Source organism: Mobula hypostoma, chromosome 15 (assembly GCF_963921235.1).
Source record: "Mobula hypostoma chromosome 15, sMobHyp1.1, whole genome shotgun sequence".
In the NCBI taxonomy this organism is placed as follows: Eukaryota; Metazoa; Chordata; class Chondrichthyes; order Myliobatiformes; family Myliobatidae; genus Mobula; species Mobula hypostoma.
In genome coordinates, this window is record NC_086111.1 from 2,305,743 (window position 1) to 2,319,002 (window position 13,260).

General features: G+C 38.3%; 1 protein-coding gene across 8 annotated transcripts in view; it reads right to left on the minus strand.

Moving 5' to 3' along the window:
• pbrm1 (polybromo 1) overlaps positions 1 to 13,260 on the minus strand; it is a 93,054-nt gene that overhangs the window by 6,541 nt on the left and 73,253 nt on the right. For 6 of the 8 annotated variants that reach the window (XM_063067601.1, XM_063067598.1, XM_063067602.1 and 3 more), the window contains 3 exons: positions 9,388 to 9,586; positions 8,492 to 8,653; positions 4,541 to 4,678 (listed from right to left, as the gene is read on the minus strand). In XM_063067601.1, the coding sequence (XP_062923671.1) occupies positions 4,541 to 4,678; positions 8,492 to 8,653; positions 9,388 to 9,586 (499 nt within the window). The remainder of the gene's footprint in view (positions 1 to 4,540; positions 4,679 to 8,491; positions 8,654 to 9,387; positions 9,587 to 13,260) is intronic. The other 2 variants (XM_063067607.1, XM_063067603.1) reach the window with 1 other exon arrangement.

The window sequence follows — 13,260 nt, forward strand, 5'->3', positions numbered from 1 at the left end:
AGGGGATGGCGTAGCTCTGCTGGTAAAGAATGGCATCAAATCATTAGAAAGATGTGACATGGCTGGCTGGTGGCGCAATGACATTGGCGCTGGACCCGGGAGCGGAGGTTCCCGGGTTCGAATCCAGTCGGGTCCGTTCCCGAGTACGCTTTCCATCCGTGCCGGGTTGAGTGTCGAGATCGCAACTTGACCTCGTAAAATAAAGGGAAAAATATTGCGAAAATATCTGTGTGAGGAGTGGCGCTCCACACAGTCTCTCTCTCGTTCATCGCCTTGTAAAAGCCATGAAAAAGACATCACGGACGCACGCATACACCAAAAAAAAAATAGAAAGATGTGACATAGGATTGGAAGACGTTGAATCCTTGTGGGTGGAGTTAAGAAAATGCAAGGGTAAAAGGACCCTGGTGGCAGTTATATACAGGCCTCCAAACAGTAGCTGGAATGTGGACTACAGATTACAATGGGAAATAGAAAGGGCATGTCAAAAGGGCAATGTTATGATTGTCATGGAAGATTTTAACATGCAGACAGATTGGGAAAATCTGATTGGTAATGAATTTGTTGAATGCCTATGAGGTGGCTTTTTAGAGCAGTTTGTCATTGAGCTTACTAGGGGATCAGCTAAACTGGATTGGGTGTTATGTAATAAACTGGAGGTGATTAGGAAGCTTAAGGTAAAGGAACCCTTAGGAGGCAGTGATCACAAATTGACTGAGCTCAACTTGAAATTTGATAAGGAGAAAGTAAAATCTGACATAGCGGTATTTCATAAGACCATAAGTCATACAGTGGTATGAGAGGGAGTTGGCCAAAGTAAATTGAAAGGAGATGCTGACAAGGATGACAGCAGAGCAGTAATGGCGTGAGTTTCTGGGAAAAATGAAGGTGGTGCAGGATAGATGTATTCCAAAAATGAAGAAATACTCAAATGGAAAAACAGTACAATCATGGTTGACAAGGGAAGTCAAAGCTATGAAAGGAAACTGTTAGAAATGCAATTTAATTCAGCAGAACACGTTAAAAATGCACCAATACTTTCAAAATAGGAAAAGTACTGTAAAAGCAAAAGAGAGGGCATACAATGAAGCAAAAATTATCATGAAGATAGATGATTGGGTAGCTTTTAAAAACCTACAGAGATCAACTAAAAAAATCATTAGGAGGGAAAGATGAAATATGAAAGCAAGCTAGCAAGCAATATTAAAGTGGATAGTAAAAGCTTTTTCCAAGTATGTAAAAAATAGAAGAGAGATGAGAGTGGATATAGGACCACTAGAGGGTGGAGAAATAATAACAGGGAACAATGAGATTGCAGATGAACTAAATGAGTATTTTGTATCAGCCTTCACTGTGGAAACACTAGCAGTGTGCCAGATGTTGAAGGGTGTGAGGAAAGAAAAGAGTGCAGTTACTCTTACAAGGGAGAAGGTGCTCAACAAGCTGGAAGACCCAAGGGTACATAAGTCACCAGGACCAGATGAACTGCACACTAGGATTCTGAAAGAGTTAGTGGTAGATGTAGTGGAGGCATTAGAAATGATCTTTCAAAAATCATTGGACTCCAGCATGGTGCCAGAGTACTGGAAAACTGCAAATGTCACTCCACTCTTTAAGAAAGGAGAAAGGCAGCAGAAAGGAAATTATGGACCAGTTAGCCTGACTACTGTGGTTGGGAAGATGTTGGAGTCAATTGTTAAGGATGAGGTTATGGAGTACTTGATGACACCGAACAAGATAGGACAAAGTCAGTATGGTTTCCTTAAGGGAAAATCTTGCCTGATGAACCTGTTGGAATTCTTTGAGGAGATTACAGGTAGGATAGATAAAGGGGATGCAATGAACGTTGTATATTTGGACTTTCAGAAGGCCTTTGACAAGGTGCCACTCATGAGCCTGCTTACCAAGTTAAGAGCCCATGGTATTACAGGAAAGTTACTGGCATGGTTAGAGCACTGACTGATTGGTAAGATGCAGCGAGTGGGAATAAAAGGATCCTTTTCTGGTTGGCTGCCAGTGACTAGTAGTGTTCCACAGGGCGTCGGTGTTGGGGCCACTTCTTCTTATGCTGTATTTCATTGATTTAGATGATGGGGTAGATGGCTTTGTTGTCAAGTTTGCAGATGATGTGAAGACTGGCATAGGGGCAGGTAGTGTTGAGGAAACAGGAATGAAATACAATGTTGGAAAATGCATGGTCATGCACATTGGTAGTAGAAATAAATGTGCAGACTATTTTGTAAACGGGAAGAAAATCCAAAAATCTGAGATGCAAAGGGACTTGGGGATCCTAGTGCAGAACACCCTAAAGATCAACTTCCAGGCTGAGTTGGTGTTGAGGAAGGCAAATGCCATGTTAGCATTCATTTCAAGTGGTCTAGAATACAAGAGCAGGGATGTGATGCTGAGGCTTTATAAGGCACTGGTGAGGCCTCACCTTGAGTATTATGAACAGCTTTGGGTTCCTTATCTAGAAAAAGATGTGCTAACATTGGAGAGGGTGCAGAGGAAGTTCACAAGGATACATCTGGGAATGAAAGGGGTATCATATGAGGAACGTTTGATGGCTCTGGCTCTATACTTGCTGGATCTTAGAAGGGTGAGGTCTCATTGGAACCTTTTGAATGTTGAAAGGCCGAGACAGAGTAGGTGTGGAAAGGTTGTTTCACATGGAAGGACAAGAGGGTACAACCTCAGGGGGAGTCTATTTAAAACAGAGATGCAGAGAAATTTCTTTAGCCAGAGGGTGGTGAATTTGTGGAATTTGTTACCACAGGCTGCTGCGGAGGCCAGGTCATTGGGTATATTTAAGCTGGAGAATGATAAGTTCTTGATTGGCCAAGGCATCAAAGGCTATGGGGAGAAGGCCAAGGAGGGGAAAAAAGGATCAGCCATGGACTCAATGGGCCAAATGGCCTAATTCTGCTCTAGGCTAATTACAACATCCATTCTACATGGGACATTTTAGAATGCTCATATGAATCTTAACCAACAAAAGGCAGCAATGTGGATGACACAAACAATAAAAGACAGACTCAATTTATAATTTAAAAATATTGGATTTCTAACTTAACTGCTGAGAAAATATTACTGATAACTACACAAGCTAGTTACTAGCAAGACATAAGTATTTAGCCAGTTCCAGCATCAAAGGTCTTCCAATTGCCATAATAGATCTCAAGTTTAAAGTCCATTTGAAGTCTCTTCTCTACTTCTGCCTTCGATAGCCTGTAACTGGCACATATACAGAAAGGGGCTGGAAAAGGACCAGGAATACCACAAAGGTTTTACACACCAAGTTCATGGGTTGTTTATCGCTTTCCCGTAAGGGAGCAGGCTATGTAGCATCCACACCAGGACCACCAAACTCAAAGGCAATTACTTTCCCCAAGCAGGGAGGCTGATCAACACCTCCACTCACTAACTCCACCACTACATTATTATTTTCAATCAGTCACCTCATGTACAGCCTAGTGTCACTTTATGAACATAAAATCAATCCATGGAGATAAGCTATCTTATGTATTTATATTTACTGTATGTTTTAGTATTATGTTGTTCTTTTTGTGCTACCTCAAATCCGGAGTAACAATTATATTGTTCTTACACTTGTGTACAGGAAATGACATTGAACAATCTTGAACCTTGAATTAAACGCTAGCTCCAGTTCTTTTCAAGCCTTCTGGTAAATCTTTATTTTGTACCTCAACGATGTGCAAATGACAGAGTTAATTCTTTCACCCATTACTCTGACCTAACAAGTTTTAACTATGCATATAGCTTTCTTCCTGGGTTGGAATCTATTTTCCTTGCACATATTTGTAATGCTTTGAGAAATTTTATGTTGAGTGCCATATCAATGCTATTGTTAGTGTTAATCTCCTGTAAAGTAGCTGCAGGAAAATCATGTATGCTTGCTGGCTACTGATGCTATAGGTTGACTGTACGTGAAGGTCACAGAAGTACTTTTTTTCCCCCCACACTGATCTAAACAAATAACAGCAAAGTTGTAAATATCAATTGGGACTAACTAATATAAAATAAACATATCAAATTGACCAAACAGGTACTTTAACAAATTTAATAGGTTCCTAGATAAATAGTTCCTTTGGCAAGGAAACATCAATTACAATATTTGTTAGATCTTGTGGGGCAATTTTAGAATTTTTTTTAAACCTGGATATTCAATTCAGGTACAACAAAATCACCTTTAAGCAACAATTTGACAGAGAATGATATCCTTATGCTATGAAAAGAAACTGTTGGAAATGCAATTTAATTCAGCAGATCACAAAACATCTCAAAAATGCACCAGTACTTTCAATATGAGAAAATTCCTGAAAAATTAGCTCAAAATATTCAGTTTACAGTAGTCCCAATATTGCTAATATTTATCTCAATTTCTGAAATAAAAATGACAGTCAGTGGCATCTATCAAATAAATATTCATTAAGTATGCTTTGCTGGTCTTTAAATAATTTGAATAATGATTGATTGAAACATTGTAAACAAGATAATGATTTAGCAATGAGATTCTTACCCAGCGGTTGAACGCCTGGGGGAAGGTGGGGTGGTGGAGGCACCCCAGGGTGAAGTGGCTGCATGCTGCCCAAGCTGGCCATGCCATCAACAGGGCCTTGTAATGGAGGCATGCCTTGTGGGTAGCCACCTATCATGCCTTAAAGGATAACAACAAATTTCAAACATGCATCAAGGATGTCAATAACATGCAAGTCTATAATCAACGTTCCCTCTAAACTAGCTAATTTTATGAGAAAAATTCTCATAAAATGAATAATTTTAGACCATTACTAATTTGTTGACATGCCTCAATAAAGGGAGGCGTTTCATACTCAGTTTTTGGATTATTAAACATGAACACGTAAATTTGTTTTGTAAACCACTTCAATACTTAGAGGGAACCTTGGTTAGCATAATGAAACATGCACTAGAAACTAATGGATAAGGAAATGTAAAACTGAGGAATGGATATGATTAGTATGTGATGAAATAATTCAGGGTAATAAGTGGATGTACGTACATCTTATTAAATATTTGCATGGTACTCAATGTGTTGGGTCACATCTCTATCGTCTACTTGGAAATTTTAATTTTCTAACTGATAAATTGGATTACCTACCTTTGGTAGGATCTTCTTCATTCTCTGAATATTATCCATCACATACCAAAGTCCTGTCATCCAATGATGGAAAACACAGGGGCATTGTCCCTTTAACTCATTTCCAGTTTCCAGATTAGCTGAGCCACATGATTCATCCTCATTCTGTATTCAATATGTTCTTAATTCTCTTAAATCAAGCATGAAACCATTTAATCCATTCAGTCCATGCTAATTCCCAGGGAGGAATCCATTCTTCTCTTCCTTACTTCCCTGTATCCTTGCAACTTATTATTTTTTGCATTTGCTCATCAACTACTGTTTAGCCCTTCCTGCTGTTAACCTATTCTAAAGGGTAATTTACAGTGGCTTTCCTTTGAGATGTGGGGGGAAAGATCAGAGCACCTGAAGGAAATCCCAGGTGTCAAGTTCTTTTTCAGCTAGTGGAGCAAGGAAGTCAGTCAAGTAAAAATTTGTCTGTTTCAAGCCATGTTCAGATCTGAGTTAACAGGGATCCTGGTATATGGAGGATAATATTCAATGGAGGAGGAGGGTGCCCATTGAAGGTAGGTGACCAGTATTTTTCCCCTCTATTATTTTCCACGTACCATAGGATACTTAATATAGTTGTGCTATAAGAAGAGGAGAGTATGCCCTAAATTTTACCTGAAACGTATCAAGGTGACAACTGAAAGAACTGAATTCCAAACTGAATGCACTTTAACACTCATTCAAAAAAATGTGAAAAAAAAAAATCAAAAGTTCTACACGTTAAACCTTCATACTCCTTGGACGTCCCAAAGGAGCATTGTTGCCTACTTTCAAAGTTTAAATCTTGAAGTTACAATCAATTATAGTTTCAAAAGTTTCATATTTTAATTTCTGAAAAAAATTTCAAGTGACAATTTTTAATCTGATTTTTCAAAATTCCTTTCATAAGAATCTTGGTGAGGAATTATTTAAATAATATCACAATTCTTCCACTACTGCTTGGATTGCTGTGGTACAAGAAAAGTGAAGACCTCAAAGTTCTTAAATTGTTAATGGAATTATTGAATCCCAAGTAAACTAAATTGTTTTCAATGGGGACTATTTAATACAGCTTGACAAAATGAAACTCTTTTTTCAAATAATGGGATATATTAAAAAAGATACAGTATCCCTTGCAATAACTTTATTAAAACTCTAGCTGAATCAAAGCAAAAAGCCAAATTTGATTGTTCAGATATAATAAAATAATCTCTGAAGTGAACCATGATAGGTCAAAAAGCCAAACATATGCAAATCTGCTAATTCTGTGCTCATTATTTTCTGAATTTACTCAATAAGGAAAAAGCGAATAAATTTCTCAGCTTTACTCCTTGTTCAGTATTACAAATGATCAATATGGAGTAAATTCTGGAATAATCATAAGATTATGTTTATTGCTCAGTTTATCCTGTGTTGAAAGGTTCTAACTCTACAGTTTAAGAAAACCTAGAATCCAATTGTGAAAGCCCAATTTAATTTGGGAAGCCCAAATTATTAAAACACAAGCCAATGGGGTACAGTTTTCCCTGCTTTGTGAGTGGAAGCTCTGATAAGGAGGTACCATGAAATGGAAATGTTAGACACTTACTGAACATCTTTGTGAGAACATATTAGTTATTATCATCCATCATCAAGAATTACAATAGATTACCATATTCTGTTGCTGCAATTATCCCATCATTGAAGTAATACTTAATTGTAAGCAAAGGCAGCATTCTATATATAAAATACAAGTTTCCAGGTATGTCTAATTACTAAGCAGACACACAAAAGAAAATGGAAAAAATATTCTTGCATTGATCTTCATCCCTGAACTTCTGAACTTCTATCATTCTTTACAGTACTATTTAAAATCTATCAGTTTACCTATGCTTTTGCTTTTTCCTCTCTAATATTATTTATTTATCGAGATACAACAGGGAATAGGCCCTTCCAGACCTTTGAGCCGTGCTGCTCAGCAATCCCTAGATTTAATTCTAGCCTAATCACAGGACAATTTACAATGACCAATTAACCTTCCAACTGGTACGCCTTTGGAGCGCCCGAAGGAAATCCACACAGTCAAAGGGGAGAACATAGAAACTCCTTACAGGCAGCGGTGGGACATGCCAAATTTTGTTTGGAGAAAAAAAGAGAGAAGATTCCTTGCAATGTGGAATGCAAGAAAGCTACTATACAAGGGCAAATTGTTATTGTTACTGTTAAAAAATTTAGACCGCCTCTAGTTAAGCTAAATTTCAATTGGTGGTTAGGAAATGAAGGCATAAATGCATACAGGAAAGACTAGAACCAGAAATTATGGATTATAACTTTTAATGATAGTATGTATTAAAATATGTAAGTATAGATAAAAATTGCTGGAAGTAAAAGGGCCTAAATAGGTTATCTAAACAGTGTAAAATTGTCAACAACCATGAAAACAATTTGAGGAATGGGTACTGTAATAACACCAGTACAGTACAGCTTCTGTGATTATTGATAACTGCACAACTTTAGGACAGGGTAACAGGTAAATCATTACAGGAACTTGAGGAAATGAAATCATGTGACTTAGTTGGACTTAATATTTGAAAGAAACTTTAAGGGACACACTTCATGCTTTTTTCTTGCTAGATGACTGGACTATCCTTTTGCATGTGGAAAATAACAACGAGGGAAAAAATATTGCCAGATTACAACCAATGTACAATTTTCATCAAGTGAATTAAAAATTCATGTACATGTGGTTAACCTTTAGCAATGGTTAGCACATTTTGTAAGTCACATCAATTTTCTTGACTTTGAAACACAAGTTTTAAACATCAAGTTTCCAATGCTTCATACTTTTTTTAAAGTATGACAACATCCTCATCTTTTTATATCTCTTGATTGCACCTAGATAGCTTGTACTTCTAGTTTAGCTTTCTTGGTTTAAAAGACAAAGTGTTTGAGTTTTGCGCAATTCATACATTTACAAAAATTGATACTTTTGTGATGGTCTGTAATGAATAAAGAGAAAATACATAAAAGACTTTGTAATTTAAGTATTTTTCTAAATAAGACATCATCTACAAACAAAAGTAATTTGGTGCAACAATACAGAACTCAGAAAATCATAAGAAAAACAGAACTTATTATCAATGAACTGCAAAATCAAGGAAAACTTTTAATTGTTAAATATTTTTGATATGTGACCCTAGAGAGAGACTTTCTTCATGTATTTTTGGTAAACCACCATGGTGCTGATGAAAACCTTGCAATGCAAAAAAACAGCAAAATGACCACCCCCTTCCCAAATTTGGTTGAAAGCAATTTTCAATAGTATTTTAGGTCTTTGCCATTTAGCTAGTTCTCATATGCTACCTGTGACAGGGGTCATCTGCTGATGGAGAATTCCCATTGGTGTAGGAGGTGGTACTACCCCCATGATGGCACCTACAGGTGTACCAGCCCGTGGGGAGGCACACTGCTGCTGCTGAGCTGCACGCTCTCTCTCCTGCTGCTCAGCCTGCTTTGCTGCCCGCTCTGAAAAAACACGAACGTATATTCACATGGGCACACCACTCAATTTATTTATTACAGCACAGAATTAGAAATTTGCATGGATGAGATAAAGCAGATATTCGTTTCAATTAATATATTCACAGAGACTAACCTACATGCCAAACCCGAAGGGATAGTAGCTATTTGTCACTTAAAAATATATCCACAAAATTGCCAGGATAACTGAACCAAATCTCTCTTCAAAATACTTTCAAAGAATGATAAAAGAATTCCCCTCAAACATAAACACGATTTCCTTATTAACCTGGTAGCCAATAGTAGCATATTACCAAAAATTTTCTCAACATTTCTGTAATCTCTTCCAATGTGTAAAAGAATTATGCTTTGTAAAGCCTGGCTTGATGTATTTCTAATTCTTTTCTTTATTTACCATGATTAACAAATGCACGAATAGCAAATTTTAGACAGTATGAAACATCAACTTTGTTTTGGTCACAAGCCAATTTTAACCTTAAGATAGCTTTTAATAAACCTTACTTTGTATGGAAGATATATCTAATAGAAATAAGTGTTCAGATTCAAGATGACATCAACAATACTTGGAAGTAAACGGAATTGTAAAGATATGAATCATGTTTGTATATAGTTGTTGGTATGTGATAAGTTAAGGTATTAATTAGCTACTACGATGTCAAGTAACTTTTTAATAAAATATATATTTTAATGTCTTTGCCAAAAAGAACATAATGAGCTACCTTCATACTCTGCTTTTTTGACAGCCTCAAGGTTTCTCCACTCTGTACCCACAAGCCGACTCAGCTCCCCAAAAGAGAAGTCCGGATGCTTGGCTTTGATAACAGCTCTCATTTCACTGCTGAACAAGATATAACCGCTTGGATTGGTCTTCCTCTTTCCCTCCTTCTGTTTAGTGCCCTTAATGGATTTAGGGGTTGACTATATGTAAGCAACATAGGACAGTTAGGTGTCAGCATTTCTAAGTCTTATGTATGTAGAGAGGGTAAATGAGGAAGGACCTTGGGATATGACTTATATCCAACCAGCGGGGCAAAACCATATCTCATTGGTCCTTGCCATATTTTCTGTTTATGCTGAATATCTTAGATAGCAATATTACAAAAAACATTCGTAAGTAAATTTCATGTTAAATTTATTCACAGATTACTGATCTATAGTGAAAATCCATTAATTAAATACAAACCCCATTTCCAGAAAAGTTGGGATATTTTCCAAAATGCAATAAAAACAAAAATCTGTGATATGTTAATTCACGTGAACCTTTATTTAACTGACAGAAGTACAAAGAAAAGATTTTCAATAGTTTTACTGACTAACTTAATTGTATTTTGTAAACATACACAAATTTAGAATTTGATGGCTGCAACACACTCAACAAAAGTTGGGACAGAGGCATGTTTACCATTGTGTTACATCACCTTTCCTTTTAATACCGCTTTTTAATCGCTTTGGAACTGAGGATACTAATTGTAGTAGATTTGCAATTGGAAATTTTGTCCATTCTTGCTTGATATAAGACTTCAGCTGCTCAACAGTCTGTGGTCTCCATTGTCTGATTCTCCTCTTCATGATGCGCCATACATTTTCAATAGGAGATAGATCTGGACTGGCAGCAGGCCAGTCAAGCACACGCACTCTGTGTCTACAAAGCCATACTGTTGTAGCCCGTGCAGAATGTGGTCTGGCATTGTCCTGCTGAAATAAGCATGGACGTCCTGGGAAGAGACGTCGCCTTGATGGCAACATATGTTTCTCTAAATCCTAATATACGCCTCAGAGTCAATGGTACCTTCACATACATGCAACTCACCCATGCCGTGGGCACTGATGCACCCCCAAAACATCAGATGCTGGCTTTTGCACCTTTCACTGATGACAATCTGGATGGTCGTTTTCATCTTTGGCACGAAGAACTCAACGCCCGTTTTTTCCGAAAACTAGCCGAAATGTGGACTCATCTGACCATAGCACATGGTTCCACAGTCTTTTGGTCCATCTGAGATGAGCTCGGGCCCAGAGAACTCGCCGGCGTTTCTGCATAGAATTGATGTATGGCTTCCTCCTTGCGAAATAGTTTCAAGTTGCATTTCTGGATGCAGCGACGGACTGTGTTGAGTGACAATGGTTTTCCGAAGTACTCCCGATCTTGCGTTGAGAAATGTTCCTTTTGAACTGACTAACAATTCTCTCATGAATTTTGGCACAAAGGAGTGAGCCACGACCCATCCTTGCTTGCAAAGACCGAGCCTTTGATGGACACTACTTTTATACCCAGTCATGATACCTCACCTGCTACCAATTAGCCTGCTTAATGTGGAGTCTTCCAAACCGGTGTTACTTGAATATTCTGTGCGCTTTTCAATCTTATTTTAACTCTGTCCCTACCTTTGTTGAGTGTGTTGCAGCCATCAAATTCTAAATTTGTGTACAGTTACAAAATACAATTAAGTTAGTCAGTAAAACTATTGAAAATCTTTTCTTTGCACTTTTGTCAGTTAAATAAAGGTTCACGTGAATTAACATATCACAGATTTTTGTTTTCATTGCATTTTGGAAAATATCCCAACTTTTCTGGAAATGGGGTTTGTAAAAAGCGAATGAATGAAAACAATTTATACTGTACACCGTAACAAAATTAGTTTTCACATTACCAACTCAAATGTCAGACATACTTAATTCAATGGGAGTAAACAGTTGCAAGAAAAACGTTGTGAACCCTTTGCAATTTCAGAATCAGAATCGGGTATATGATCACCGGCATGTGACATGAAATTTGTTAACTCAGCAGCAACAGTTCAATGCAATCTAGCAGAGAGAAAATAATAATAAATAAAACAAAACATAATAATAAAGAAACAAGTAAATCAATTACATATATTGAATAGATCTTTAAAAATGTGCAAAAACAGAAAATACTGTATATTAAAAAAAGTGAAGTAGTGTCCAAAGCTTCAATGTCCATTTAGGAATCGGATGGCAGAGCAGAAGAAGCTGTTCCTGAATTGCTGAGTGTGTGCCTTCAGGCTTCTGCATCTCCTACCTGATGGTAACAGTGAGAAAAGGGCATGCCCTGGGTGCTGGAGGTCCTTAATAATGGACACTGCCTTTCAGACACTGCTCCCTAAAGATGTCCTGGGTACTTTGCAGGCCAGTGCCCAAGATGGAGCTACACCCTATCCTCGTTATATGTGTCTTCAGACAATGCGGATTCACAGTTATGCGAGGAACCTATTTCTACCAACTTCTCGTTATATGCGTCCAAAACTCAACAGTTATATGAGGAGCACTGCTTTCCCGCCAATACAAGTCATGTGCGCACGCCTCACAGTCTCACTCCACCAGTCTCGCATTGGTTTTGGCAACGTATGGATGTGCGATCTTGCACACTTAAACTTTTGTGTTTTTACCTACAGTGCAGTGATTTTGTGCTTGAAATATTTAACTATGCCTCTTAAGCGTCCGATGTCAAGTCCTGGGCCATTAGCCAAGTGGCAGAGAACCGCTTTAACATTTGGGAAAAAAGGTTGGAAATTATAAACAGGGCGGTGTCATGTGAAGGTAACAGCTCTGGGATGCTACCCTGTGCAGTTGCGGGCTATGATAACTGAGTTAGACATCACACCAAAGCAGGTGTTTAACGCAGACGAGACCGGGCCTTTTTTTTGGAAGCGTATGCTGAAACGCACGCAAGGATGAAAAAACTGCGTCAGGTTTCAAGGCAGCAAAGGATAGATTGACTTTGTTTATGTGTTCCAATGCTGAAGGAGACTGTAAGATGAAGCCTCTCTTAGTTTACCATTCACTAAACCCCCTTGCTCTTAAGGGTTTGAGTAAGAATATGCTTCCTGTCCACTGGGCAGCTAACAAGAAAGCATGGGTCACTGGTCAAACCCTTGAAGATTGGTTTGCTAATCATTTTGCTGTTGAGGCTGAACGCTACTGCTGGGAACAGAAACTTGCCTTTAAAGTTCTTTAGCTGCACAATGCGCCAGCCCATCCTAAACATTTGGACAGCATTCATCCTAACATAACAGTGCGTTTCCTGCCGCCTAACACAAATCGCTGATTCAACCACTCGACCAAGGTGTGATATCCACATTCAAGGCATATTTTTTACGGCGAACTATCTCTCAGATGCTGCAAGCAACAGACAATTTTGAAAATCCAGGGAGTTTACCAACGGTGAGGGAATGGTGGAAGTCCTTCAACATCAGACATGCCATCAACAACATTGATGAATCCTGGAAAGAGGCCAGGTCTTCCAATCTGAAGCAACCGGCAGAATTTTATAAGGTTGCGGAACACTTGGCACATATGTCGATGGACGTGGACCCAACTTTAGAACGGAGTCAGCATTTCAGTCGTTCCCTGCAGTCAAGCCTTCTTCCCTACAAGCAAATTTATGCTGAAAAACAAAATGCTGCCAAGCAAACAATCCTCACCACTTTCTTCAAACCGATGTAATCTCCTGCTGCCGGCAGTACTGAGAGTTTTATGAGTCTTCCTTCACCCCTTGCTTTCCTTGATGATCCTGACGACACACAACCATCCACCTCATCCATGTAAAGCTGCCTGACATCACAACAACCACT